Genomic DNA, 27,723 nt, shown 5'->3' with positions numbered 1-27,723 from the left:
AGTCACGTCTATCTTGTATTTGAGGCAGGAAGAGCATATTGCTTTACTTTCAATATTCTTGATATTCCAAGGTAGTAGGAATATGTGAAAATGTTTTTAATTGAAACATGAATGGTTATTATGACAAATCAAAATTTTTTTTAAACCTTTACCAAACAAAATGTGCATTGGCTTTGTGGTGTAGTGCAGTGACCCTGTTATCGATTGTTCCAGATATAAACCAGTTTGATAAAAGTTACAATTGAAACATGAATTGGTGTTATTAACATAGTATTTCTCAAAACATATAGGGACAAAGGCTTAGTGTAAAGAAGCTTGATCCGGTTACCCAGGGATTCTGATTTAGAAGTTTCAAAACCAATTTGATAATTTTTTTTCAAAACCAATCTATGGAAGTTTTCTTTAAAAAAAGGCTGTAGTGGTAACGGCTGGGCAGCAGTTCTGTTTCCAAAGGTTCATGGTTTGCAACCATATTGCATTGCTCTTTCAGTCTCACTACCTGGTCATTGACCCCTAGTCATAAGATTCTTTCTTTTCACTTTCAGTTGGTATTGAAAGTTGGAGGGGCGGGGGGATATAATAGGTTTCTCTTCATAAAAAATTACTTTCATAAAAGATATTAAAGATGCTATCAGTCCAATACAGCAACCAGGCATCCTGTATAGATTATGAAGACACTGGCACTTCGGTGTGCAGAAGTATTGTAAGGGCTGCCAAAGAATCAAAGTCAAACATCCTACCTTCTTTGGGAATGTTTCCTGAATATGTTTTGAAAAGGAAGGAGGAAAGAAGAAAACCCAAACATGAACAGGTGAAGAAATTTGGCACGTTCTATAGGCAGACAGCATTCTTTTGAAGTCTCTTGTCTCGGCTTCTGTCACTCCAATCGATTGCTGGTGTCCGGACAGACCAGGTTTTATTTCTAAGCCTTGATTTTGTCCATCGATCAGATAATTTTAATGTTTTCCTGCAAAACCTGCATTCCATCTTTTAATTTTCTACATCTTATTTCGGTGCTTCCAGTTTCTGATTGATATCACATATGTGCCCTCTTCTGTTAAAGGAAATTCTTTGAGAAATGATGGAAATTATTCGGTTAGAAATCAAGTTTTTATCAAACTTTCACTTTCATTCTTTAAAATAAAAATCCCCAAGACATGTAAGGTTTGGTTAAGTTGCAGGTTGCCACCCAGGTAACATTTGATAGTTTATGATGTATTACATTCTTTCACAATGATTTTGCTTGTTTTCATATTTGGAAGTCAACAGATTCCCCTTTTCTCTAGCATCATGGCTCAAACTACTCTGTACAAAACATGATGTACTTCTGGATAGTTTATGTACTCCATCAATGAAGAAATGTTTTGATCTTGTCACCTTTTCTGGTTTCTTCTCCCTCTAAACCACCCCACACATATGCCTATAAAAAAAATTAAAGATTTCATTGGGAAAACCAAACTACATTTTGGACAAGTTGTAAATGACAGATATATTCGGTTTTAACTTTGCTTTTTGATCATTATCTCTGTATGTAAATGTGAAACAAGGACATTGTGGAGACTTATGTAAACCATGGCTTCCAATATATGGTTTTGTGGTTATTCTATTGTACCTGGTTTTTTCCCCAATGGGGTGATTTTTTTTTGTACAATAAATTGATTTTGAAACTGCAAGGAATAACCCATTGATATGAGTTTGATGATTGTCTTAATATACCAAACCTTTCATTTGGGCTTCGACTTCATTATACAATATATGATCTCATCTGTTGAAAAAATGTTATTAATATGTACGCTATTTTTATTATTTTTTTAAGATTAAATGGAAATGCTCTCCATTTGCACTGTATCAGTTCTGACTTCCAGTATTTAATAAAAGTAGGCCTAATTGATTTTCTTTATAGAATAAACTTCATAGATGCCTTATTTGGCTATGGTTAATGGAAAATACCACATTCAGAATCCACGGTTATCCATTTCAGGTATCTGGATGGATTGGTTTGGATTTTGAACTGGGAGATGCACGGTCATGAACTTGAGGTTTTTTGGTTGATACCGATCAGATCAACTATGTTTGTCAACCAAGACACTTATCTGCATAGTCATCCCCAAGAAGATGAACCAGGGGAGTTTTCCATGGAGCGTCTTTTCAGTAGTTTTCCATGCCCTGTTTGCTCTGAGCCAATTGGATACCGGGATTTCAGTAGCTTGTAACAGCTATCAGTGATTATGACTGCATCATGAAACATTCGCTGGTGTCTTGAATTAGTTTATCATGGGAATCTCTGATGATTCATGATTGGGTGAGACAATAGCTGTCATGAACCCAGTTGGGGATTCCATGTTCTAGCCACCGAATGTGAGCTAGAAATCACCATGGGGTGCTTTCACACCATCCACACAATAAAACCCCCGGTATTTTGCAAGTGTAAAATAAGTAGGCCTACTTGTAATTTATATGAAGAAAAAAAAAATACCTGGAAGTTGTAGGTAAGGTCTCTGTTTAAAAATTGTGATTTTTTTTCAGGGATGTGTGTAGTTTGAAAGCAACCTGGAAGAAAAGTATGTTTGCCACAGTAATTCCAGACTTGTTTGTAGGCTCATGATAGCAATAACTTCATCTGGTTTGGCCGGTTTAGTATGAAAATGGGTATCGGATATCAAGAGACTTTGAAAAATTATTGTAATTTACATATATTTTTTCCTGATGTGAATGTGTGAAAACCCATGAAAAATAAAACCAAGCAAGTTCTTGTATTGTTTTATTATTGTATAGATATTTTTCCTGATCAGAAGGTGTGAAAGCTCTGGCAGAAGATGATCAATCAATCGTAATTGCCATGGTTATGGTGGTAAAGCAGAAAACCAGGGGCTTTGATCCTCAACTTGTCATAGGTAGGGGCATCAGGGAGCCACACCCGTATTCCATTACGTACCTTGGTGAAGGTGGTTCACCCTGGGTATATTGTATGTCATGAAAGGGGCGATCAGAGTTTTGATAAAGAAATTTTAGGAACTGGCCAAATGCAGTCAAGATGTAGGCCTATTTGATTTTGATAACTGATAGATAGGTCCATGAAATACAAGCTTAATTCTACAATTTATTAGAATTATTTTAATTACTTAAGCAATTAATCGAAAAACAACGCCAACTTCTGAGATACAGCATATTTATCAAGTTCGGTCTCTCTGTTATTCACATCACTGGTTTACTGCAGTCTGGGGAATACCGTTCCAAACCCTACACAACTTTCCATATTTTTTTCATAAAAAGGGACCGTCTATTCCATAATATCCCCTTCAGTTCAATGTCATGTTGTTTACCAAATTATTGCTTTTATTTCCAGCTGCCGAGGTCCACAGTATCAATGCCATGTAAGCGGACGTTTTCGCTGCATGAGTGGGCGATTTAGAAATGATCATAAGTAAATGTTTCTTTTGATTGCATAAACTTTCACTTTTTACTTTCACTGTACATCTGAAATTACCCAAACCCAGCCTAAATTAGAATCTTGATGTAGTTTTATTTTCACATTGTGAATGTGATGGAAATATGTCATCTCATAACTCTACTAAAAAAGCAATATTTACTATGTGAAAATGAAACCCTTGATCAGATAAATCAGATAAATGCATTTATTTCACACTCACCGTTCGTTCTTAGTACTTACAAAAAATACCAACAAACAATAATCGATTGAAAATATGATATCGATTTGAAGATTGTGCATGTGACAGGAATAAATTCCATCAAATGCTATTGAAAAGCAGTATTTGCAATGTAAAAGTGAAACATATTTGTTCAGATAACAAAACAAATTATCAGTTTCACTCCCACTGTAGTACTTACATGTACGAAAAAACATGTATCAATTGATGAACAATGATGAATTGAAAATATATTGATTGGAAAGTGGGGCATGTGACTGGAATAAATTCTTTCAAACTGTATTTAAAAGCGATGTTTGCAATGTAAAAGTGATCAGGTTAATTTAAATTAATTTCTTTCCCCGCATCCACCATGGTACTTCATAAATAAAAAAAGAAATACCAATAGACAATAATTAATTGAAAATATATTGATTTGGTGGTGGCATGTGACAGGATGGTCTTGTTGAAATTGAAATGATTGATTTTGATCGTCATTTGCTATGATTGATTTTAAGGGTTGATAAGCACACCCACCCTCTCCCTTATCATTTCAACAGCTTATTTCCCGAAAATCCCCAGATGAATTTTCATTGCTTAATAATAATTTTTGGTGTCCATTATATCAGGTAACATACAAAAGCGAAAGTAAGAGAGTGAAAGTAAAAACATGAGAGTTCATGTTGCAGAGTCCGGGTTTGAGATAAACATCAGTATAATTTGCTAACAAAAACTTACAAATTGATTTGTCCTTATGTCTCTTTTCAATTGGAAATGATGAATTACCCACTTGAATGTATTAATGGTGCATTCGTTAGTGTTATCTTTTTAGTATCTCACTTGGTTAAGTTCTCAGACATAATAGATTCTGATAGAAGAATATCAGATGAAATGCATTTTTTTTATTTTGAGCTCCAAAAACAATAATTCTGAATCACTATTGTTTCATTTGATTTTAAGATGAATTGGTGTTCGGTGATTGTTTAACTACTCAATTGCAGCCATACTGGTTGTATACAGTATTACTAGTGGCCCACAAGTATTTCCTTATTCAAAATGATTTGATAACACATCCTAATAATATATTAATTGACGTCATAATTCACGATGAGGATGAAAATGTGAATAAAACACAATTAAGACATTTGCCAATTTTGGGTACTTCCCCATTTTATAATTTGTTTAATCTTTTATGATGATCTGACATGCACACGACTGAAAAATTGTTGTATAGGCCTGTCATTTAACTGTCTTGTCTCAAAAATCACATAATTGATATTCTGTTGAGATGAAATTCATGCTTATGTGGCTATCAGGTCACAAAAGTTATGAATATGAATATTTATATATTCTTGTCTAAACAATACATAAATAATGATTCAAACTTTCAGGTTTAGTCAATTTGGCAAGGCCTATTGTGAGCACACACTGATGATCAGCGAGCTTTCTAGCTTCCACAACTCTTGGCTCGTTATAACTAATTTCTGTATACCAAAAAAAAATTAATTGTGTGTGTATGACCCTTGGTATAGTGAATGACACTTTCATATTACAACATATCTCATATTACAACATATAGATTCATTATTATTAACATTGTGCATGGTTTTTCTTCTGTCTGAACAGAACGAACAAGTATTTACAAGGGTCTCTTTCCTGATACGTATCCAACGTCATAGCTCGATCGTTGAATCCCCTAATTTGAAAGTGAATGTTGTAATATCCTGAAAAACACGAGGTCTAAATAAATGTGTTTGTTCAGTAATCCTAACCTGGTTTTATTTCCATTCAGGGTTTGTTGTAACTGGAGAATAATCACATGGTCAGGGCTCAGAAGATACGTCTTGTGATTCTTCCTTTATGTTTTTGAAGTAAATTACAAAGAAATTTTAGAATTGGTGAAATTCTTTTTCACTTTCTATGACCCTGTTTTCCCTAATTGTTTTGGTCATGTGGTTGATGGACATGTTTGGTGAAATCTTTGAGTTCTTATTTTGCTTCATGTAAAATATATTTTTTTTTATTCAGTGGGTGAATAATTTCTGTATCATCTTCATGTTGAAATATCAAGTGAAATCCATTATTGTACAGATATTCAGCAAAACAAATTCTGTAATTTCTCTTCTAACTTGAAAAATGCCCAATGTGGTTGTCTCATCTTGTTAGCTGATTAAGATATGACATTTAATAAAAAAAAAAGGAATTGGAAAACAAACTTGCAAAAATTCTAAAAGAAATTATCATTTTATTGAAACTTTTCTTTTTTATTTCTTTGCCTTTTTGGCAGAATATCTATTGCAATATATATAGAATTACATATTTCCAATTATGGCAATAATAAAACAAACAATTTACAGAAGCACTCAAATCACATGTCATTCAAAATGCTCTTGAAGGTCATCAAAGGAAAGTTTGCTTACTTGTATAGTATTATTTATTAAGCATGTTCAGTATTACATGTTTATTTGTGTTTAGTATTGCTTTCATAAATTTGTTCTCAGTTTCATGTCAGGTGATATTTTTAAAAATTTCACTTTGTTTTAAAAGATGAAAGTATAATATTTTATTATGTTACTTCATACATGTATATAAAATAGCCCGCCCACATGTATTTTCTCTCTATGTAAAATGAAGCATTTTCTATTTAGCTTTAATAATATTTGAAAAAATGGAGATGGCTTTGATAAATTGAAACTTGAATTAAGCTTTTCTAAAAAAAATTATTAATTACTATGATTAGATCATTAATTTTATTGAAGAGTATTCAAGTGCACAAATCTTATGATTATTAATCACAATTATTCATGACATCACCTACGCATGGACACTACTTGAAAGAAGTCTATAGTTCACTTTAGAAACAAAAACACATTAATTAAAACCAAAAATAGCCCCATTTCTAAACATCCTCCTTCATTAAGTGGTCACAAATATGGAGCATAGCGGGAAGTAGTTGTGTTACGTAGCTCGTTTATACAGTGAGGAAGAGAGCGGAAGGGGGCGGAGCGAGGCAAGCATAATAGCCTGCTGAGCTTTTCAAGTACAAGTCATGATACGCTATCTCACTCTCTATTTTTAATCGGCTATTCTATCCCATTGAATGACATTGATATCAAGAGGAAGAGTCCCAAGTATGAAAGTTGGAGGGGAATTTCACCGCAAGGAGAGCAGTTTTTTCCTCTCCGTCCGTCATATTAGGTAGTGCCTCTGTGGACAACGTGAAGTAGTTCTGGTGCTGGTGGTGGTAGCGGTGGTTAGGTGAAGTTGAGGTTTCCATTAGCGTTCTGGACTGAAACCTGGGAGGATTATTTAAAGAATCGTTCATATCAAGATAACTTCATTTGTTAGTCTAGACAGCTTGATGTATAGGCCGACACAGTTGCAAGTAGACTTCAAATTTAGTTGAAGTTAATGTATAACTTCAGACGGAACTGTGCAGTTTCAATAGTTTTCTGCATCACCTGTTTTAGTGGGACTTTGAGCCTATTTTAAGATTGAGGTTTATATTTGGCATCCATTCTTGGTGGAGATAGTGCACATTAATCATGAAAGAAGTCATGAAGGAATTAACCACAAAGATCGGGGAGCGGAAAAGGCTCGGTCTGATTCTACAGGAGAGTACTAATAAGGTACGTGGTGATTATCAAATCAATCACTTCTTAGATAGAATTTGGTCCATCAAACATTGATTTTGACCAGAAAACTAGTTACAATTTTACTTATTGTTGATAAATGCCTGGTATGTTTCTCATGGACACATTATTACATGTAAGTAGCTGAAACCAAATTCAATTTCAATTTTTATCTCCTACCCCTCTGACTCAAACTGTTGAGGTCTTATTTGAAAAAAAATTCTTAGATCAACTGTTTCATACCCCTTTCATAAACCCCATTAAAATGAATTAGGCGGCTAATAGCAGCATAATTTGGTCGTAAAATTGGAGGAGGACAAGAGTTATCCGCATTACTCTGATGCTGCTATTATCCGCATAATAGCAGCATCGGGACAAGATTTTGAGTTTATGAACGCATTTCCAAATTATGCGGATAATTGCCATGGTGCGGTCACAAGGTCACCCTTTTCCAACACAACCGCATCGGAGGGGGCGTGTCCAGTTGTCATGGCGATTATCCCCCTTTTTCAGGACGGGCGCTCGTAAAAATAATGCGGCTTATTTTCGGAGTTTATGAACGCAATTTTTATTGAATTATCCGCATTACTCTTAGGCGGCTAATTGGAGGATAGGTTTATGAAAAGGGTATCAGAGTCATCTGATTGTCCTTGGTCAGATCTTAATGCTTTTACTTCATAATTTTTTATGTGCTACCAGAGTTTTCATTTGCTTTAATAGCAGGTCTTAATGATTGTGATCCATATAAGATATAGGCCTACTTTATACTATACTTAATCATGCCAGTTACTAGTTATTACTCAAGTTCTACCTTTATGACAGATACTTTCCTCCATTTTTTCCAGTTATGTTTCCTATATACTCCCCCTTTTCTTGTATTGTGAAAACCTGATATAAGGCCTTATAAGTTAAGGTTTAATTCTTCGACCTACTTTGTTTTCATAATGGTCTTCAAAACTTGTGACAGCTAAATCATATTTCTTGGTTGCCTGCAGCTTCTTAGAAAGAATTTCACTGGTATTGTGGCCAGAATATCTGACAGAAAATATGTGTGTGAAAAATTTTCCATCGTTTCTTTCACAATACCGGGAGGCAGTTTTCTTTATTTTGCGAGTACATCCGGGCTATTTCCTGTTGTTTCCTGTCACAATGCAAAGACTGGCACTGGACTGGGATTAAAACAACTTTTGCTCTGGAAATCGTGCTGTCATTCACTGTTTTTTTAAATAACTTTCTTATCAAAGCAAAGGAAGAACTTTTGAACTTGCGACTTTTTCCAACAAAGATATACGTGTATGACTTGGCCTACATGAAAGTGAATGTTGCGACTTGTTTTAATAGGGCAAAGGAACAAAGTTATGAATTAGTTAGAGTTCATCAACGAGAAATGAAATACACTAATGAGGCATTTACAGAATCAGACTTTGATTGAAAAAAGACAAAAGTAGCATATTTTTGAAGATATGATCCAGGCCTACATTTAGTTAGAAGAACACCCTATGGTAATTTGCTTTTTAGGTAGAAACTGTGTAACATCGTATTTACATGTGACTCTGACAAAATATCGAGAGCTGTTCCTCTTCTTAACGCAGAATTCATTCATTGTTGTCATGCAGACTCCCGAACACTGTAGAAGGTTTCCAAAACTATCATGATATCTCTCATAACTTCACACATGGATGTCATCTTTGCCTTATCAATATTTTCTTTGTGTACCTGTATTGATGGGGAAAACACCAGGTTTCGGTTGTTTTGATAGTGGTAGAATGAGTCACAACTTGTGGGAAAAGTGGCTTGAAGATCACAAGGGATGAGTAAGGTTCATTCTTTAATATAGGTTAGCGAACTCTTGTTATTTATAAAAATTTCCTCTTCCATGTTTGTACATATGCTATAGTTTTGTGTGTAAACAATAGCATCATATTATTGTACAAATTCAAATAGCCCAAGTGATTTTTTTTGTGGTTTCAAAGTGATTTTGTGAGTATGTGGATTATTATGATGTGGTCACTCATAGTTATTTACTTTAAAGGTTTGAGGTTTGAGCAGTTGTAATTGTGTGATTCCATTCTTCATTATAATTTTACAGGAGTTTGTGTTCTAAATATTGGTCATTGTGGGTCACAAATAGACCAATTAAAAATAAATTGTTTGTGGAATAAAATTTTATATCCCAGTTTACAGGATACAGGCTGAGGTGTGTGCAGTTTGAATTATTACCAAAGATTTATAGGTCCAAGTAGGATTGTAAATTACTAGTATAACTATTCTGAAGAATCGTGAAGCAAATGGCAGTATAATTGTGACAGAGAAACCAACATCATTATAAAAAGAATGAGGGATATTAACTAATGAAAAAGAACATAAATTTAACATGTGACTCTGACAAGACTATCAAATCCATTTATTTACTTTCGTAGCACCAACCTCCAAGAGCATCGGGGTAACCATGGCGATAAACTTGAGAGAAAGGTCAGATGGGGTCATGAATGCATGGAATTCAGGTCCCATGATACCGCAGGAATGTTGTTGATTTTTCCCCAGCCAAGTTTATCAGCGATTGACCTTCGACCTTTGAGGGATTATGTTGTAAATCTCTCTGGTGTAAAAACAACTCTCTATTTGCTTGAACTTCACATTGCTGTGAAGAAATCTATTTGCATGACTTCTCCGAAAAGTAAATGGGCTTGACAGAATAATCTGTCGTAACTGTCTGCTCTGGAACTTGGTTTTGTCCATGGATTGGAGTCTTCAACTGGAAGAAGTTACAACCATCGAAAGTGGAAAGGTTACGATTGTTTATTGAAAGAGGAATTCAACTGATGACAGTCAAATAAAACTGCAACTGTGTTGAATTTGTTTCTTGTCTTTTGTGGAAGACATCAAAATGGATACTGTAGATTTTCTTTTATGGGGATAATAAACAGCGGGCAGCTTGCATGGCTCCTCTGTAATGGAAGGAGCCTTCCCTTTCCAAGAAGGGGGAGAGGTTGCTTCTACCATGGAGTATTTTCTTAGAGTTTTCAAAGGATATTTTAATCCTGAACTGTAGAAGCAGTGATACAGAGTTTATTTAGAAATGATGAGTAACTCCAAGATCTGACATGGTATGTCTTTGATTGCTGAAAAGAAATGTCAATACCTCTAAATATATTTTTCCTCGAATATGTATTACATTTTCCCATTTGGCATTGTCCTATATGTTTGAGTTTTAATATGGTTAGCTAGATGATATTAGCAACTCAATTTTTTCAATTTTTCTTTTCTATTTTGCGTATTGCAGGCATTGGTATACCAAGATGGCATCCTTTCATCCGGGACGCTGGAAGCTTTCGTACAGCATCTCGTTCCCACGGCAACATACTACCCAGATGTAAGTACACTGATCTCATTATGATAGCGGGACTTTTTTGCTCTTCACCTTGTAGAGTACATGCCCCTCCCCCTTTTTGATTGCGGCTCCTCTGTTCAAATGGGTGATCAAGCGATTCTTATTGTAACCAACCCTCTTTACTATTGAAAGATTAGTCGAGAGTGATCATGCATGAAATCATCATTTTCCGAAGAGAAAAACAGATTTTCAATCAGCTTGCTGCGATTGAATGATGAAATGTGATAAACTTTTAATCTCTCATTCCTCGGCGATTGTATTAACATTTTCTTGTTTGGAAAAGAAGATGGGTGTACTATAATTGCTAGGGAGAGGTTTAGAAGGTATAAAAACAATGGCTATAAATTTGGTAATGTGAACTGTCTTCACGTTGTAGAAGATTCACCAGTTTCCTAATAGACTATTAAGCTATACAAATGAAAAAGAATCTAGTAATGATTTTAAAAAATGGAATAGCCTATAGTTTGCTTACACCATGATAAGTGTACCTTGATACACATAAGATGCAGTATTCTCCATGCTGACAAGTATCGATTTATTTGAGGTGTACAAGCACTAGTACACTACACTGCATAATGAAAGCTCGGCCTACTAACTACAATATACATCCACTGAATAAGATAAGGTCTGGAGTGGCAGACTATCGTAGTCCAACATTATTACTAACACGTCTAGCCAAGCATGCATGAAGTTCAGTGCTTATGATTTCTACCATGCCAGCAATGGACTCCCAAGGTCCTTCTCTGCCTCGTAATTTCATTGCAGAAATGTCAACTAAAGAAATTGTTAGCTGTGGATACCAATGAAAAGAACAGCAGTAAAGTGCAGTGGTATTTTGCATGTATGTAGCTCTTCCTCTTAAAAGAGTGAAAATATGGGCAGAAAATGTCGCAATCGCTTCGATATCGATGGTGCCACTTTTGAGTAGGCGTTTGGCATTCTGTCTCAGTTCACTTCAAGATGATGAAAGAAAAATAAATCATTCATGCATCCACAAACTTCTGAGAAGGTCCCTTGGAATGAAACAGACTCTTGGAGAAGATTAATAATACTACCAATTTTTCCAAGAAGTCTCTAGGCCTATAATAAGTGCTTGGGCATCATTAATATCCATTTACTCATTGGATAGCTGATTGAGTGAAAACCTCTTGCAAATTCTTATGAATAGGCCCACTACTTTTTCTTGAAACTATATATTGAAGAATATGTGATTTTCATAGCATGATGCACTGTGGTTGACACTTATACCCTTTTCATAAACCTATCCTCCAATTAGCCGCCTAAGAGTAATGCGGATAATTCAATAAAAATTGCGTTCATAAACTCCGAAAATAAGCCGCATTATTTTTACGAGCGCCCGTCCTGAAAAAGGCGGATAATTGCCATGACAACTGGACACGCCCCCTCCGATGCGGTTGTGTTGGAAAAGGGTGACCTTGTGACCGCACTATGGCAATTATCCGCATTATTTGGAAATGCGTTCATAAACTCAAAATCTTATCCCGATGCTGCTATTATGCGGATAATAGCAGCATCAGAGTAATGTGAATAACTCTTGTCCTCCTCCAATTTTACGACCAAATTATGCTGCTTTTAGCCGCCTTATTCATAGTAATTGGGTTTATGAAAGGGGTATTAATACATGTGTCTATCAAAGGAAATTTTCTCATTTCAACAGTATCTTGCATGCAGCCATTGTTTTTTGTGGTTGCTTTTTTTGTAGAAGGTAGTTGGTTCGTATGATTTCACAGTGGCTCTACCAATGTTCACCTATAAATATACTTGCAGGCCCTATATATCTTTTCAGATTTGTAAGATCATTTTGAGATCCACCCCACTAAAAATAGCTTCATTTTAGCATAGTTTACTGCACCTGTGGATTAGGTAGGCCTATGGCCGGGCTTGTAGGGGGACAAGTTTTGACAGTATTGCATAGATACACAACAAAGATGACAGTTAAACGCATGATCAGTGGGGATTGGTCAAAGAATTTGATCAATTATCGGTCTTTCCTGATCCTATATCCTCACCTCACTTGGAAGCCAGGTCAAGACATCTCCAGACATCGATCTCTACCTCCCCTCAATCATTGCTTTTAACATACATCGGTACAACTATTCCCCCCTTTCCTTGGTAGCTTGTATCAATTATCCTCCTTTCCTGGGGTTGGTTCCATCGGGCGTGTTGTCAGTGTGAATTACCTTGACAAGTTTTCTCCCAGCCAATCAGAGTCGAGGATTTCAGTAGCTTATAACATACAATCGTAGACAAATTACTTCATGAAATGCCCCCCTCATTGCCTCACCTGCAGACAGACCAAAGTAATAAGATACCCCATTCCAGACAAGTAAACACACCTCATCCCCCTCCTCAGTAGCTTTTATTTGATATGAAGTGAAGTTCGATGTGGTGCTTCTCGTTTACCCCTCTCCATCTACATCTAGGCCTGCCCCATTTCCATGACATGCCGTTAGGCCTATTTATTATATATTTATGAACTCCAATCTCAACTTCTGTTGTCAATAGTTACATGTAGCTTTAACTAGTTATAGATTCAGTCGTTCATGACTTCACAGTCATGCAGTGAAATAGGCTTATAATTTAATAACTTTCTAGTGTTTTATCACTGTGCATTATGTGCTACCCTTCTGTTATTAGGTTTATCAATTGTATCAATCTATTCTGTTTTCCCCTAATTATAGCTTGTATCAATACCACATCTTTTCCACCCCTTTCTAACAATAGCTTTTATCATTGTGAAATCAATGCTGATACATACCCCTTTCCATGGTAGCTTTTATCAATTACCCATCTTCTGTACCCCTGTCGAAGGTAGCTTGTAACAATTATTCATGTATCCTGTCTTCGTGTCCCCTTGTCCAGCCCACCTTTCAATCCTTACCCATCAAAACCTACCACCGGGGAGCGCAGAACCTGGCCCCCGAAGTCCAGCGCCGAATTTCCCCACTTCCGGAAATTTGACCTTTATTGATCGCTCCCGAGAGGCGAAACTCACCCTGCGACCACAGCAGACGTCACTGTCTGTGAAGGCTAAAAATATGACCGTGAACCTCTGACAATGGGGTTGTCCTGGCAACCAGATTTGAGGCAGGGAGTGCCAAATATGTGAATCCTAGTTAAGCACCCACATTTTGTTGTGGTTTTTTCTTTAGTCACTTGTTAGGCTGAGCCTTCTTAGGTGTTTTAGGTCTATTTGGTCAGCCTACATGGATTTAGTTACTTGGAAACATACCATGTGATTGTTATTCCTTGATGAAAATGGGTGGACTTGTACAAAATACTTCATTCTAACTTTTTCTTGGGAGTCACGTACAGTCCTTTTCCATGTTTCCAGTTTGAAATAAATTCAGTTTGACAACAGTACCTGGTGACATATAATCCATTCTACTGTAAGTCTGCCTGTACCAAAATAAGCTTTCAAATTGTAGATATTGATTGTATTCCTTTATGTTCCATGATCCATGAGTTTTTACTTTTCTAGATGTGAATCCTTATAAGGGATTTTACAGCAGAACAATACCTGATGACGTAAAACAACAATTTCTCTCATTTGATTCTGAAACTCTTTTCACAGCCAGGTTCCGCCAAGCTCCATTCAAGCAGGCAGTCAGTGCCAATGCCAAATTTATCATAAATCTAACATTTTTTCCCATGTTTTTCTCTTGTTCTTGCAGAGGACGTACCTGTTTGCATTCCTGCTCACATCAAGGTTACATATCAAACCGCACCAGCTTCTCAATGATGTCTGCCAGGTAGGTTTAACTTTTGGCCTCTGTGGGAACAATCCTTCAATACAAAACTGGGTGCATTAAAAGTGCAGCTGGGATTTAAATAGTTAATCTATTGTGATGATAGTGTTCAATTAATATGGATAATACAATGAAATTGTTAGTGACAAGGTATGGAAAGTATGTGTTAATTATTTTGCCAATAATTAGAAAAAATATAATTGTAAATGATCGAGATATTTTGACCTAAGTTCATAAATAATTATGCAAAGGGCGGAAATTTCACAAACATGCGAAGGAAGATAATCAGAGTTAAGATGAGAATTTTTTTTTCAAGCTAGGATTGGATATTGGAGCTCAACTATGTAAAATCAGCTACATGTATTTCCTGATGAGATTTGATAGTAAGGTAACAGGGAAATTCTGCCGGAAGCCAGAACATTCATACGCTTTACGCGAAGGTCTTCCTTACTTCCGGCATGGACCTACTACATTGAGATAGGTCCATGCTTCCGGTTAAACAGCTAGGCTACAATACAAATGATGCAAGTCCTGGTCCAATGCATATAGTTTTGTTTTTACAATAGACACAACGTGATATCATTTACGTACGTACGTGGGAGGATAGAGTTTGGTAATTTTGTGGTTTGTGTTCCTTTTGTCATTGATGAACTTAGTTGTTTACAACTCTCTTAATTGATACACCATTGCTTGTTTTTGATGGTGTGAATGTTACCATGGCGATTTGTTAGATTTACACCATTGTGGTTCCTATATCTACACCACCTTCCTCGTGAAATAGTCAGTAGGTAACTAAGAATCACACAGATCACATCTCCAGATAGGAATCATATAGAAATAGGTCTTATTATCTTTCGGAGGAAACAGGGTGACCTAACTTGTGATTACAGTGACGTTGACGATTTGAACGAACTTTCTTCCATTCAGGTGTGCATTAGACAACAGAGGCTAACGTCGAAGGACGTCGACAGAGAGGCCATCAGGAAGTTCGGTCCGAATCTCATGCAATTGCTCAGGTAAGTGGCTACTCACACATTGTATCCACAAAAACATTTTTCCCCCAATCGTCAGGCCTGGTTTAGTTTGACTTCAGCTGTCATTTAGTAGTTAATATGAATTGCTGAACTCTGATTTGAACTTCAACTGAACTTGGGGTAAGTCTGTGAGCTACACCGTTTGCACTTTGAAGAGAATGGGGTAAACTCGTGGGAAAAAGTAGATGCTAGTAGGGACCAGTGTCCGTATTTTCATAGCAGGGTTGAACAAAGTTTATTTATGATGTTGAGCAGCTTTACTACAGAACAGTTAGCCACCGATTCATAGTCGATATGCAAATATGCATTCTGATTTGTATTTAAAAGTCTGATTTTTGTGCTGCTATAATTATCTACTGATGCAACTGGATGCATTTTGTAAAAGAAAAAAGATGCCATACTTGTCTCTTTTCCTTGTCAATTGCTAATTGGAATGTATGATTGGAGGTTATGAATGAGCTTACAGCGATTATTCACGGGTAATAAAACTCCACTGTTGTGATCTGATTGGACCCATTCAAAGGCAACTAGGCCTCCAATTATTACAAGCCTTTCAAAACTTCCGATAAAGCAGCAAGAAGGTGACCTCAGTCATTCATTCTACTTCCTGTCTGTTGTGACCTCATGCAGCAGCCATTGACCCCCTTAGGTTATGAAAATGAATTTTATGTTTCAAGGGATTAACAGGTTTTTGTATGGTCATGGCCATGGGGCTCAAAACTGAACTTAATGAGGTCATGGAGTCGAGTTAACATGCACTTTTTATCTGCTCGTTGGTTAATGTTTATGTATTTTACTCAGGATATTGTTTCATTTCTAGCATGAGATAACCTTTGATTTTGAGTTAATGACCTGTATACATTGTAATCATGCAAAGGTTTGGTAAATTTGATCATGACAAATCAATGTATACTTTTTGAAGCAAGAAACTGACCAGCAATCAATTGCAATTTGTAATTGATTGTAATATCTACAGTATGATTGATTTGGGAACCTAAACTTTACTTGCATTTGACTGTAATGCCCCCTTTAGTATATCAGGTTTTTCTTTATAAAAATCATCTTTATTTCATAATATGCACCTTGACAAAATATATTTGTATATATATAATAATAACAGAGCAAAGATATGATGAAATGTACTAGGATAGAAATGAAATTATTTTTATACAGTAGAAATTATATGATTATTTGATTTTATCTTTCCAGTGAGTGGACTGAGACATTTCCATACGACTTCAGGGACGAGAGGATGATGAGACACCTCAAAGACATCACCCAGAAGTGCATCGCCATCGACCCCACCCTCAGGAAAAGTGCCGGACAACTCATGCAGGGCTTAATAAGAAGGGTGAGTGTAGGGGAGGGGGAGTGGGTGGGGGTGGGTAACCACACGGGCAAAGAATACAAAGATTATGACAGTCTCCAAAGGCATTCCCTGAAGTGCTTCGCCGTCGACCCCACCCTCAGGAAAAGTGCCGGACAACTCATGCAGGGCTTAATAAGAAGGGTGAGTGTAAGGGGAGGGGGAGTGGGTGGGGGTAGGTAGTCACACAGGAAAAGAATACCAAGATTAGGACAATTTCCAAAGGCATTCCCATGAAGTGCTTCACCCTCGACCCCACCCTCGGGAACAGAGCCGGGCAACTCGTCCCGAGCTGAATAAAGAAGCGTAAATTAAGGATTGGGGAAGATGCTATATACATACAACTTGGGTCCCGTAACACAAAAGGTTAATCGTACGCTTGATTTTAATGATTGATTGTACATTTTAGTCAATGCAATTAATCGTAGAAAAACGATCTAAGATCAACGCTTAGCTTTGTGTTATGTGCACCAGGGCGCAGAATGCAAAGATTGTTTTATTTTCTTGTATAAGATGTGAAACTGTAGTGCATTTTCACAAAAGTGTATATTATATCATTAACCTCAAGAAAAAATGCACATACATGTAACCCATGTATAGCTCAACAAGAGCTGAGGGAGGGGGCGGGGGGCTTGGGATAACATAGATTTGGTTCAAAATTAATTTGATTCTTTCATTCCTAATATTAGTTTTTACATTCAAAATGAAAGAACAATATTTCTCTCACGAAAATGTAATAGATCTCCTACTTGAGAATATGAAGAGAGAAAATTGTGTGGGAAGTTTATGAATAAAAGAAAATAAATATATTTGTGTGGGAGAGTGAGAGATACAATAATAAATAAACATCATAATGATCATCATTACAGACACCTACAAGTAAAATGAGTTTGTTTTTATAAACAAGGGGGTTAGATTTAAAGCTCAAGTTCAAATGAATGGGTTAGCATTCCTATAAGATTTATCGGAATGTAAAGATTGTGATTGAAATAGTCGTGGGATGAGGAAGGAAGACAAGAAAGTGATTGAAAACAAGGAAATATCATAATTAAACCTTGAAATTGCTCTAAATTTAGCAGAGATTTGATGGTTTCAATGCATGATTATATATGATACAAAAAAACAAAAGCATTCATTTCAGACTGTCATTAATGAAAGGATCTTTATTAAAAAACACACATGTTAGTAAAATGGAAAACATAAATTTCATATTTGCAGAAAGTATTGGATCTCCCCCCTTGGTGGTATATTATGAATTTTAAGAATCAACAGCATTTCAATAAAAGTTGCTGTCGTAACAAAATACAAATATTCTCAACTAAAACAATAGTCTTCAATTGAATTTGTCATCTACAAATTCATTTACCTCAAATAAAATATATATGTATATAGTGTGTGTTGTCATGATGATCTATATTAGAGGGCACATTTGATGGTGAATTCGCACAAAATGCAAAATTATTAGATTGATTGGTATTGAATTAATCTAACCCATTCTAAATCTTTACTTTAGCTCATAAACTTATCCTCCATCTTTTATCTTGTTACAGCTTGCCACGTTAGAGAAATACGAGGATGTGTTAGCGAGGGTCAACACGGCGGCATCAGAGAGGATGCACGCCCTCCGAGCAAACCCGGCATCTTTCCAGATGAACATCATGGATGTCTGCCCGCATCCACATGTCCTAGCGCAACAGCTTACCCACATAGAACTGGTAAGTGTTGAGTTTGATTTGTCAATTCATAATAATAATAACAACAGGGGCCGCGGAACCGGGGGGGCTGGGGGGGCTTCAGCCCCCCCACTTTTTTCCAAAACCGTGTACAAAAACGCAAAAATGACCATACGATTGTGATTTTTAGCATGGTCAGCCCCCCCACTTTTGGCTCAGCCCCCCCACTTTGAAAACCGTTCCGCGGCCCCTGAATAATGATAATAATAATAATAATAATGATAATAATGATAATGGTAATAATGATGATAATCATAATAATGATGATGACGATGATAATAATAATGATAATGATAATAATAATGGTAATATAGTCAGTTTTGATATAGTGCAAATTACAATGAAGTTTCTTTGTATGCTGAAATATAAACATCAGTGGAAAAAGTGAGAAAGAAAGAAAACAATTATTGGAACATTTTATTTAAGTATCATGAGACACAGAATTACCTACAAAACATCATGAATCGGTAAAATTAGGCGATAATGTTTGGCAATAGTAACATTGAATATAACACAGACTTAAGTAGATACCAGAGACGTGCTGTATTCTTCGATACTCTCAAATCTCAAATTAATCTATGTCTACTGATTATACATGAACTTTGCTATTATCTACGATGTTGTCGTTGAAGTGAAGGAATTTACATCTATTTGATTATATTCTAAACAATACCCTTTGGTAGGATATGAACAAACTGGTATTTTAAGTTAATTAGTAGATGTGTGGTTACCCACACAAACCTATTTTCTACATATATGAACAATCTGTGGTTAGATACATACACATACTTATAGAAGATTATTATCTTTTGTGGAATGGTCCCACTTCCTCCCTTTGATTTGGAAATGTAAACACAAATCTTTCCTACTCAAATATTTACTAGACATGCCCTAATTCATTCTCTATTGTTTTTTTCTTCAAGTATATGTATATGAAGTTTGCATGTGGTGATGCATTGTGTTTTTGTTTTATACAGTAGTGAAATATATGTATGTCTTGACTGAATTATTAATTTGATTGTCTGTTTTTGAATTTACAGGAGAGATTGACGAATATTGGGCCAGAGGAGTTTGTGCAATCTTTCATCAAACAAACTGAATCTGATACTCAAGTAAGTTTCTACATTTTTTCATCTCTTTGTATTTATCCATCTATCCATCCATCTTTCTATCCTTTGATTTATCCTTCCATCTACCCAGGCCCCCACCCATACATGTACATCCATCCTTATATCTATGTATATATATATATATATATCAGTCTTTCTGTCTATATATTCCTTTAACCATTTGTCAGTAAGTTTTCTATCAATCAATAATAATATGTATGTACACCCATAAAAAAAAAATGAATTTAAATAAGATAAGAGTGAAACCATGCGTATTGGTTAATAATGCATACTAAATAATGAATGGCACAAAGAAAAAAAATACTAGTAATAAAGAAATATTTTCTGTTGAATCAATCTCATACTCGTCCATCCATCCTTCACCATTTATGTAACATGTTACACAATACAACCCCGTTTATGCTAAACAACTGTTCCTGGTCTTATTCTTGCAGACGGTAAAGTTCCAGGACCTGAAGAGGACCAAGAACCTAGAGGCTTACGTGGAATGGTTCAATCGCCTGAGTTTCTTGGTAGCGACGGAGGTCTGCATGCACATAAAGAAGAAGCACAGAGCTCGCCTCATCGAGTACTTCACCGATGTCGCCAGGGAGTGCTTCAATATCGGCAACTTCAACTCTCTTATGGCAATTATGTGTAAGTTCCTGAACTAGATAATAATTAAAATGATTGAATTGAAATAATTTAATTGAATTCATCAATCCACACTACACTGAGTAAAATGTCTTATGAAAGTTTGCCTACTGTTATGTAATTTTACGTTTTCTTAGAGTTACAGCCTTGGTGATAAAGTCTGGTTATTAAACAATGAGCAATCCTTTATAGTTTTGAAAACTACAAGTCTGTCAGCAAAAGAGTCACAAGTGAAGCTTTTAGTTTCATTCAAGACAGGCAGTTGAGGCTATAAGGATATGATACACATGCAAAAGTGTGTGTATGTGTATGCCAGCTTTTTATGGTACACAAAGAGGGTGAAATTCCAGAAATAATACGAAACCTTTTCATCAGCCAAATAATTATCATTATTATAATACGATATTAATTGTGCATAGCTATATTTGATGTAATAGCTAGTATAATCATATCTTGATATTCCTTTCTATCTTTTTACAGCTGGTCTTAACATGAGTCCTGTTGCGAGGTTAAAGAAAACGTGGAACAAGATCAACACAGACAAATTTGACTGTCTAGAGGTATGCATCTTATGCCATTTGAAAATGCAAATGAAAAGTGACCTTCATTTATTGAGCAACTTCTTGAATGAAGTGTGATTACTCTATCTGATTGAATTCAGTTGAAATAGAAAACAAAAATATCAGAATATAAGAAAAGGAACAGAATTTCTACAGTACGAGAAAATTCAATTTCTTCAGCTGTTGCATACAGTATAGTCTTTGGAATGACTCAATTTTGTAGTTAATATGTTGGAAATGGTTTACTTGAATATTAAAGTTAAGGATAACAGAGAATTAATTATAGGATCATGAAAGACAAGTAGCTAGCACACTTTATTTTTCTTGTTCCCCTTCCTTATAGCACCAAATGGACCCCACATCCAACTTCTCGACGTACAGACAATCATTGACAGCCGCCATGCAGAGAGCAATGAGCGCTCAGGACGGCGCCTGTGATAAGATAGTTATCCCATTCTTTAGTTTGCTCGTCAAGGATCTTTACTTCCTCAACGAGGGCTGTAACAATAAGATGCCTAATGGATACCTCAACTTTCAGGTGAGTGGATGGAGACTAGGGTGGTTATCAGAAACCCTGGGCCCCGTCTATGGAAAGCCAGCAAAGTCAACATATAAAATGCATGTTTGTTAAAAAGAAATTCTAGATATGAATGTACATGTATATCCATAAATTCATTGATTTCTTGACAATTTGGTGTGTTCTCTTTTATTTACAAAGGACATTTTGCACATTTCCTGTATAAGAAATTATGACACTGATGGATTTCCATGGAGTTACGATTGATTTGATCAATCGCAACTCTTTGTAAGACTGGTCCCAGTTGTATCTTGTCAGGAACTGGTTCAATCTTGTTGTAAACCAGTTCAATCTGGTTTTAATAGTTTCCTTTATTAAGTCATTGAATTAATATTATTAAGATTATATTTTGTTATAATGGGATTTGAAATGAAGGCATGGGAAGAATGAGTCAAGAATCAATGTGTCAGTGATTTCTACTGATAATTTTTACGAGTTTCTGAAATATTCAGCCTAGGGAAACGAATTCTTCGAATATTACTGTGTTTCACGTTATAGCCCTCATGGAATAACGTTGTTGCAAAGTTTATTTGAAAGATATGGTAAAATATAAATATTTGAACATAATTTATACTTAGTTTTACTTTTATTCCTTAAAAATGTATCATTGCATGATAATGTAATCATGAGATTTTCTTCAAAATGCAACAACACTTCACCATTTATCCAAGAACAAAAGTAAAACCATTTAATTTCATTTGTTTGAAATCATAATAACATGATCTTGCAGCATTTCTTGCATACAAGAGCAGTGTTTGAATAGTACAGTGTATCTTATTCTTTTTTTATCTTTTTTATTTTACAGAAATTCTGGCAGCTTGCGAAGCAGGTGACAAACTTCATAACGTGGAAGTCTGTAGAGTGTCCGTACCCTCGGGATCGACAAGCCCTTAATTATCTCCTCACCGCACCTGTATTCTCTGAAAATTGTAAGTATATTAATTTCTTTTTTCAACCCACTTTCATCTTAGAGGTCCCCAGATTGACCAATGTAATACAATAGATTTACAAAATAAAAAAAACTACAGTGCATGGATATATAGCTTGTTAATTCAGAATTAAAATAAGGGGATTGTTCAAATTTGTTTATTCTCAACGGCTGGGCACCATGTCATAATAATACATGTTAGTTTCAAGTGCCTCCATTTTATGAGAGACTATTTGTCAGTCAATTGTTTTTTTATTTCATTTTATTTTTTCATGAATTTTTATTCACTTTCCATAACACTTGCCAGTTAAATGCCATTGAAAATAAACTTGATGAAAAAAAGACTTGTAATTACAAGTACTTGAAGCTGTCTAAAACTTTCACCTTACGATGAAATAAAATCTAAATGCCTCACATAAAAGAAGAATTGGCTATGTTATATTTGTAAGTGCAAAACCTATTTTATTACATAATAGGAGAATGTAAATGAATACTGGCCAAGGCTGTAATTCTTTGTTCATATTCTGTCGTTTCTCCCCAACAGCTCTCAATCTTGCCTCGTACGAAAGCGAAAGTCCAGAAACGGATTTCGAGAAGACCCAATACAAGACCCTCAAGTGAGTTTTATAAAAAGGGCAGACCCGAGCCCCGAAATTGACCCCAGCAGTCTCTTAACTAGTGTATCAATCACCAATAAGGCTAACCATAATAATGATAATGGATATTTAGAGGCGCTAAAAACGAAAAGTACCATAGCGCGTACAATGTATGAATGATAATTTAACATTTGCAATATAATTACCACAATATTTAAGATAAAAAGGGAATTTAATGATTGAGGAAAAGGTATTACTTAAGGGTTGATTTGAAGCCAAGAACACTAGAAGCATTTCTTATTGAAAGAGGGATAGCATTCCAAGTCTTGGCAACTGCTACAGCAAAATGTTTTCAGTGGAGGAGAGTTTTGACAAGGGAATGCACAGTCTGCATGTGTCAGACCATGCTAAATATGACCAACAAATTAATATAATGGATAACAGAAGAGGAATTAATGTGGTTTAAATTGTTTTTTGAAGAGCTTATGTTTTAAGAAATATTTGAAGATTTAATTTGTATTTGTGCAGCACTGAGTTATTAGTTTGATCAATTTACTATGTGTTCATCAAATTAAATTAATGGAAAATGTTGACCAACTTTATAGTATTGGCACTGAAATGAGAGAAATCCTTTATCAAATACCAAATCTCCATAATCATGATGTAAACCAAATTTACAATACTTGCTTGATCAACAACGTCCCTACATCTTATGTTTTGAATAGATTTCCTTGTGCATTGTTTTTTTTCAAATTCCTGATCAAATTATTCCTTTCTCTCCACCTTACAGGTTGCAATGCACGTCAACGACGTCATCAAAGTCATCATAGGTATGGTTGCCATGGCAATGGCTGATGCTATCACATCTCACGAGAGCGAACTCTTGAACTGAAATCAGTTGTACGAAGGAACGGACGGAGCTACCGGTGGGTTGGTGGTATCAGCATGAACTGCGGGTTTTCCCCAAGAGACTCCAATTCATCCATATAAAAGATGGATGGAGAGTGAATGTTGTTTGCCAGCATCTAAAATGTTTAGGAATACCAAAGCAGGATTGGAAACACCAATCACCAGTATGATGAGATCTGGATGACCCGAGATGCACCATGACGGAGCAAAGAGAGTACTTTTCATGACAGAAACCTGATAAAATCAGAAGCTTGAACGATAAGACTGATGAATGTAGAGATTTAAACCCTTATGTGGAGGGGGAGAATGGCACAAATAAGATGATGCGTAGTTGAACACAAGATTGTCTCTTTGAATGCCTGATGCAATCCTGATCAAGATGAGATACTGGAAGACTTGTAACTCGTGAGGATGCGGGCGGTGATTAACTTCGCGGATCCAGTGTCGTCTGATGATGGAAGCAAAGAGTTTTTCAGGAAGTAGAAAGATCTGATGCAATCATGATATTAACCTCCAGGAGAGGAAAACTGCCTTTTAGCATCAGACGGGAAATAGATTTCCTCTACTATCTGAAAGAACTCTAAAATCCTTACGAAAGCATTACCATATTCATCATCACCATGATTTATTTATGAGTTGGATTTTCTTCTTTTAAATACCCTGTTGTGAGTGGTCTGTTTGCAAATGCAAACCCTGGGAGTATTTCATGAAAACAATGCTGTTGCATGAAAGTCACGTCTTGACTATTCAAATAGTTCAATATAATAATCAAGAAAAAAAGTTTATATCCCTTATCATTTTTTTGTTTACAAGACTTATCTAAAATTTCAGGTTGTTAATCGTTATGACTGTGAATGTGAAGTAACATTTCCATCGTGTTCTTGGGAGCAAGTTTTTCTTGTGTATTTTTATATTCCAAATCAATATTCTTCTTTGAATGTTACCTGGAGATAACCAGTTCTAGTTGGTTGTTTGGAAACAACCTTATTTTAATGGTTGAAGAATTTAGGTTTTTTACATAAGTTTGTTTTGTTCTTGCCCAAGTTGTAATTTTGCTAGTACTTTTTTTTATTTCACTCTTTCCCCCATTTAATATTTTTTTAGTTTTGTATTATTAGACCAGTTGATAGTCTAGACCACTTTAATGTTTTCTAGCAACATATTTTCTTTTATTCTGAAATTTGTGGTGTATATTTCAGTTAGTTTATGCAGGGTATTCTTGTTCATTGTCTGTAGGGTTAGTCTAGTACCCAGTCCCCATTGATTCAATGTGACCAAATTTTATAAGTGTAATATCTGTTTACTTTCATATCGAATAGGCTGAATTATACTTTTCCTCGGTACTATGTCACATATTTTGTATATCCGTTGGTCAGTATTTCATATTTACTTATGGAATCTGGGTATTTTGTTTAAAGGAATAACGGTGTTAAAAATGCCTTTCAAGAACAAGCCAATGTATTTGTGTAAACAACTACCCGTTCTTTTTTGCAAGTTCTAATACTGAGCAATTATATACTGTTATCCATATTTAACACTCCTGGGGGGTGTTTCACAAAGATTTGAGTATGACTTAGAGTCGCGCTTAAATGCCGAGTTGCGTACGGTATGAAAGGCTTGACCGCACTGGTCAGATCGTGCCATGAGGACGCGCACTACTGCGTATCTATCAATAAGATCGCGCGTTGCATATCATGTACGCATTGGCATTTAAGTGCGACTTAAGTTATACTTCAATCTTTGTGAAACACCCCCTGCTCTCTGTAACAAGTAAATGAAGACAACTTTAAGTGGTGAAGTATGAATATTATTTTCTGCCAAAAGGTAATGGGACATGGTAGTAATTAACATAGGCTAGAATCACAGATAGAAATGCAAGCACAAAACAGTCATTTTGGGAAAGCGATTGAAGATGCAGATTTCCAGTTTTTAAGCCCACCCACCACATATAGTTTGACCCGGAAGTAAAGGTCAAACTTTGGAGTGAAATAGTATGATTCAAAAAGTTCTGCAGATATTTTTTTGAAAACATCTTTATTTCATTATTCTGATAAACATATTTTAGAACAAAAATTAAATTGAGCTAAACATCTTTGAAAACTTTATTTCTAGTACATACATATGAAAAAGTGTCGATTGAACGCAGTCCTTAACGTGTAAACAAGGCTAGTTTAGCAATGGAGTCGACAACCAGTTGGGCTTGGCACAAAGCTAAAGTTGTTTACAGAAGCACTTGGTTCATATGTTTGAAACTAGTCTGGTTTTAATCTAGCATTTCTAGTCTTATCTGCAGGCTTCAGCATGTCACATTATTTTCAGGAGATTGATTGATAGAATGTCTTGCCTTTCAGTAGTTCGCTAGTATTTCAGTTGGTGCCAAAGTAGCTATGATATTGTAGTACAGTAACTTGTTGTGAGAGTCATGGAAAATTAGGTGCTAACATGATTGCATCAGTATCATGTACATAGACAGTGGCTTAAGCAAGAGAGAGAAAGTAGACTATTTATTTTGGTACATGTAGATATATAACTAGTCTTCTTTCAGGACTGGTGTATTTATTTAGGTCTAGTGATCATGGCTTACTAATTAGAAGTGAATGGGAGGACCTGAAATCCATGAATTTTGATGGCTTGAGTAGAGAATATCCCCCAGTTTAGTCCCATGTGTGAGTTTTAATGTTATTTCATAGTAATTGTATATGAATGAATTCATGATTTGGAGGATAACATTACAGTGTATTTAAACTGCCCAATTTTCTATTTATATTGAGATTTTTATGAAGATGACATTATTTGCAACCCTTATTTCAAACATTTTTATAATTTTCATTACCACAAATCTCCCATTTTTAAAGTACTTGGCTCTAGGTCTTGTATCAGACATTGATTTTTACACCCAGTATTTAGGCAGATAATTTTCCTTACCTAATCCTGTATTCTCCCGTGAAAAGCATTTTTGCTAATTTGTAAAAAAAAAATCAAAATTATCAGTGCAGTTATTTGAATTTTTAGACAAACTGCCATCTAAATTTTATAGTATTATTCACCTTAAAATATTTATATTTAAGTTTAAAGTTCTACAAAGCCTAAAGTGATTTATGTGATGTTCTTTAAATTTATATATCGTGATTGAAATCTTTTTAACTTTATAAATAATTTCAAAATGCTTTTTGTACAGTGTGGATTGTACATAATGTGTATGTACTTTTTATTATGTCCAGTGTATTCTGTTTTATGTACAGAATGTATTCTATGGGAAAACATATACATTGGATGTGTATTATTATCACATGTCTATTTGATGAAAAAAATGGAATACTGTGTACATGTAAATATATGAAAATTCTATGTCAATCTATATTAATGTCATATGTGAAGTATATGATTGGACATGTAAATAAGAAATAAACACATCAAAAGAATAATGCTAAATACTGTTTGTTGCATTTCTTATGTTAATGATGAAGATGCGTGGCGAGTGAAGATGTGTATTGAGATGATGATAAGATTAATGTTCGTGGTGTGTGTGTCTCTCTCTTCTTCTTCCATTTCTCTTCCTTGTCCCCCTTTTCTTTCTCTATTCTTTCTTCTTCTCCCTCTCTCTTTCCTTTTCTCTTGTCTTCATCTCCCTTGCCTTCACTCTTTCTTTAACTCCTTTCTTCCTATCTCTCCTTTTATGCTCTCTTCTTCCTCTCATCTCTTCCCCCCCCATCTCTTTTCTTTCTCCCTTCCCACTTCTCATATTCACTCCCAAGAACTTTCAACACTGGATGTAAGAAAGTCATGACATGATTTTTTGTCATAAGAGTAATATATA

The 27,723-nt window shown here is 35.4% G+C and overlaps 1 protein-coding gene and 1 long non-coding RNA gene across 5 annotated transcripts in view; one reads left to right on the top strand and one right to left on the bottom strand.

Annotated features, from left to right (window-relative positions):
• Positions 1–24,492, top strand: part of LOC121405586 (ras-GEF domain-containing family member 1B-like) — a 46,601-nt gene extending 22,109 nt beyond the window's left edge. For 2 of the 4 annotated variants that reach the window (XM_041596514.1, XM_041596517.1), the window contains exons 2-13: positions 10,563–10,652; positions 14,366–14,443; positions 15,368–15,456; positions 16,684–16,825; positions 18,391–18,555; positions 19,614–19,685; positions 20,138–20,339; positions 20,817–20,896; positions 21,240–21,434; positions 22,279–22,402; positions 22,946–23,018; positions 23,788–24,492. In XM_041596514.1, coding sequence (XP_041452448.1) covers positions 10,563–10,652; positions 14,366–14,443; positions 15,368–15,456; positions 16,684–16,825; positions 18,391–18,555; positions 19,614–19,685; positions 20,138–20,339; positions 20,817–20,896; positions 21,240–21,434; positions 22,279–22,402; positions 22,946–23,018; positions 23,788–23,827 — 1,350 coding nt within the window. In that variant the 3' untranslated portion in view covers positions 23,828–24,492. Of the gene's footprint in view, positions 1–6,771; positions 7,277–9,919; positions 10,068–10,562; positions 10,653–14,365; positions 14,444–15,367; positions 15,457–16,683; positions 16,826–18,390; positions 18,556–19,613; positions 19,686–20,137; positions 20,340–20,816; positions 20,897–21,239; positions 21,435–22,278; positions 22,403–22,945; positions 23,019–23,787 lie in introns of those variants that run through there. The other 2 variants (XM_041596515.1, XM_041596516.1) reach the window with 2 other exon arrangements.
• Positions 24,493–24,843: 351 nt separating this feature from the next.
• Positions 24,844–27,483, bottom strand: LOC121405587. The gene is made up of 2 exons (XR_005968654.1): positions 25,658–27,483; positions 24,844–25,443 (listed from the first exon to the last, which is right to left on the bottom strand). It is a non-coding gene; the product is annotated as an uncharacterized LOC121405587 (long non-coding RNA).
• Positions 27,484–27,723: the final 240 nt, after the last annotated feature.

This window comes from Lytechinus variegatus, chromosome 18 (genome assembly GCF_018143015.1).
Source record: "Lytechinus variegatus isolate NC3 chromosome 18, Lvar_3.0, whole genome shotgun sequence".
In the NCBI taxonomy this organism is placed as follows: Eukaryota; Metazoa; Echinodermata; class Echinoidea; order Temnopleuroida; family Toxopneustidae; genus Lytechinus; species Lytechinus variegatus.
This window is presented reverse-complemented; position numbering and strand designations above follow the sequence as displayed.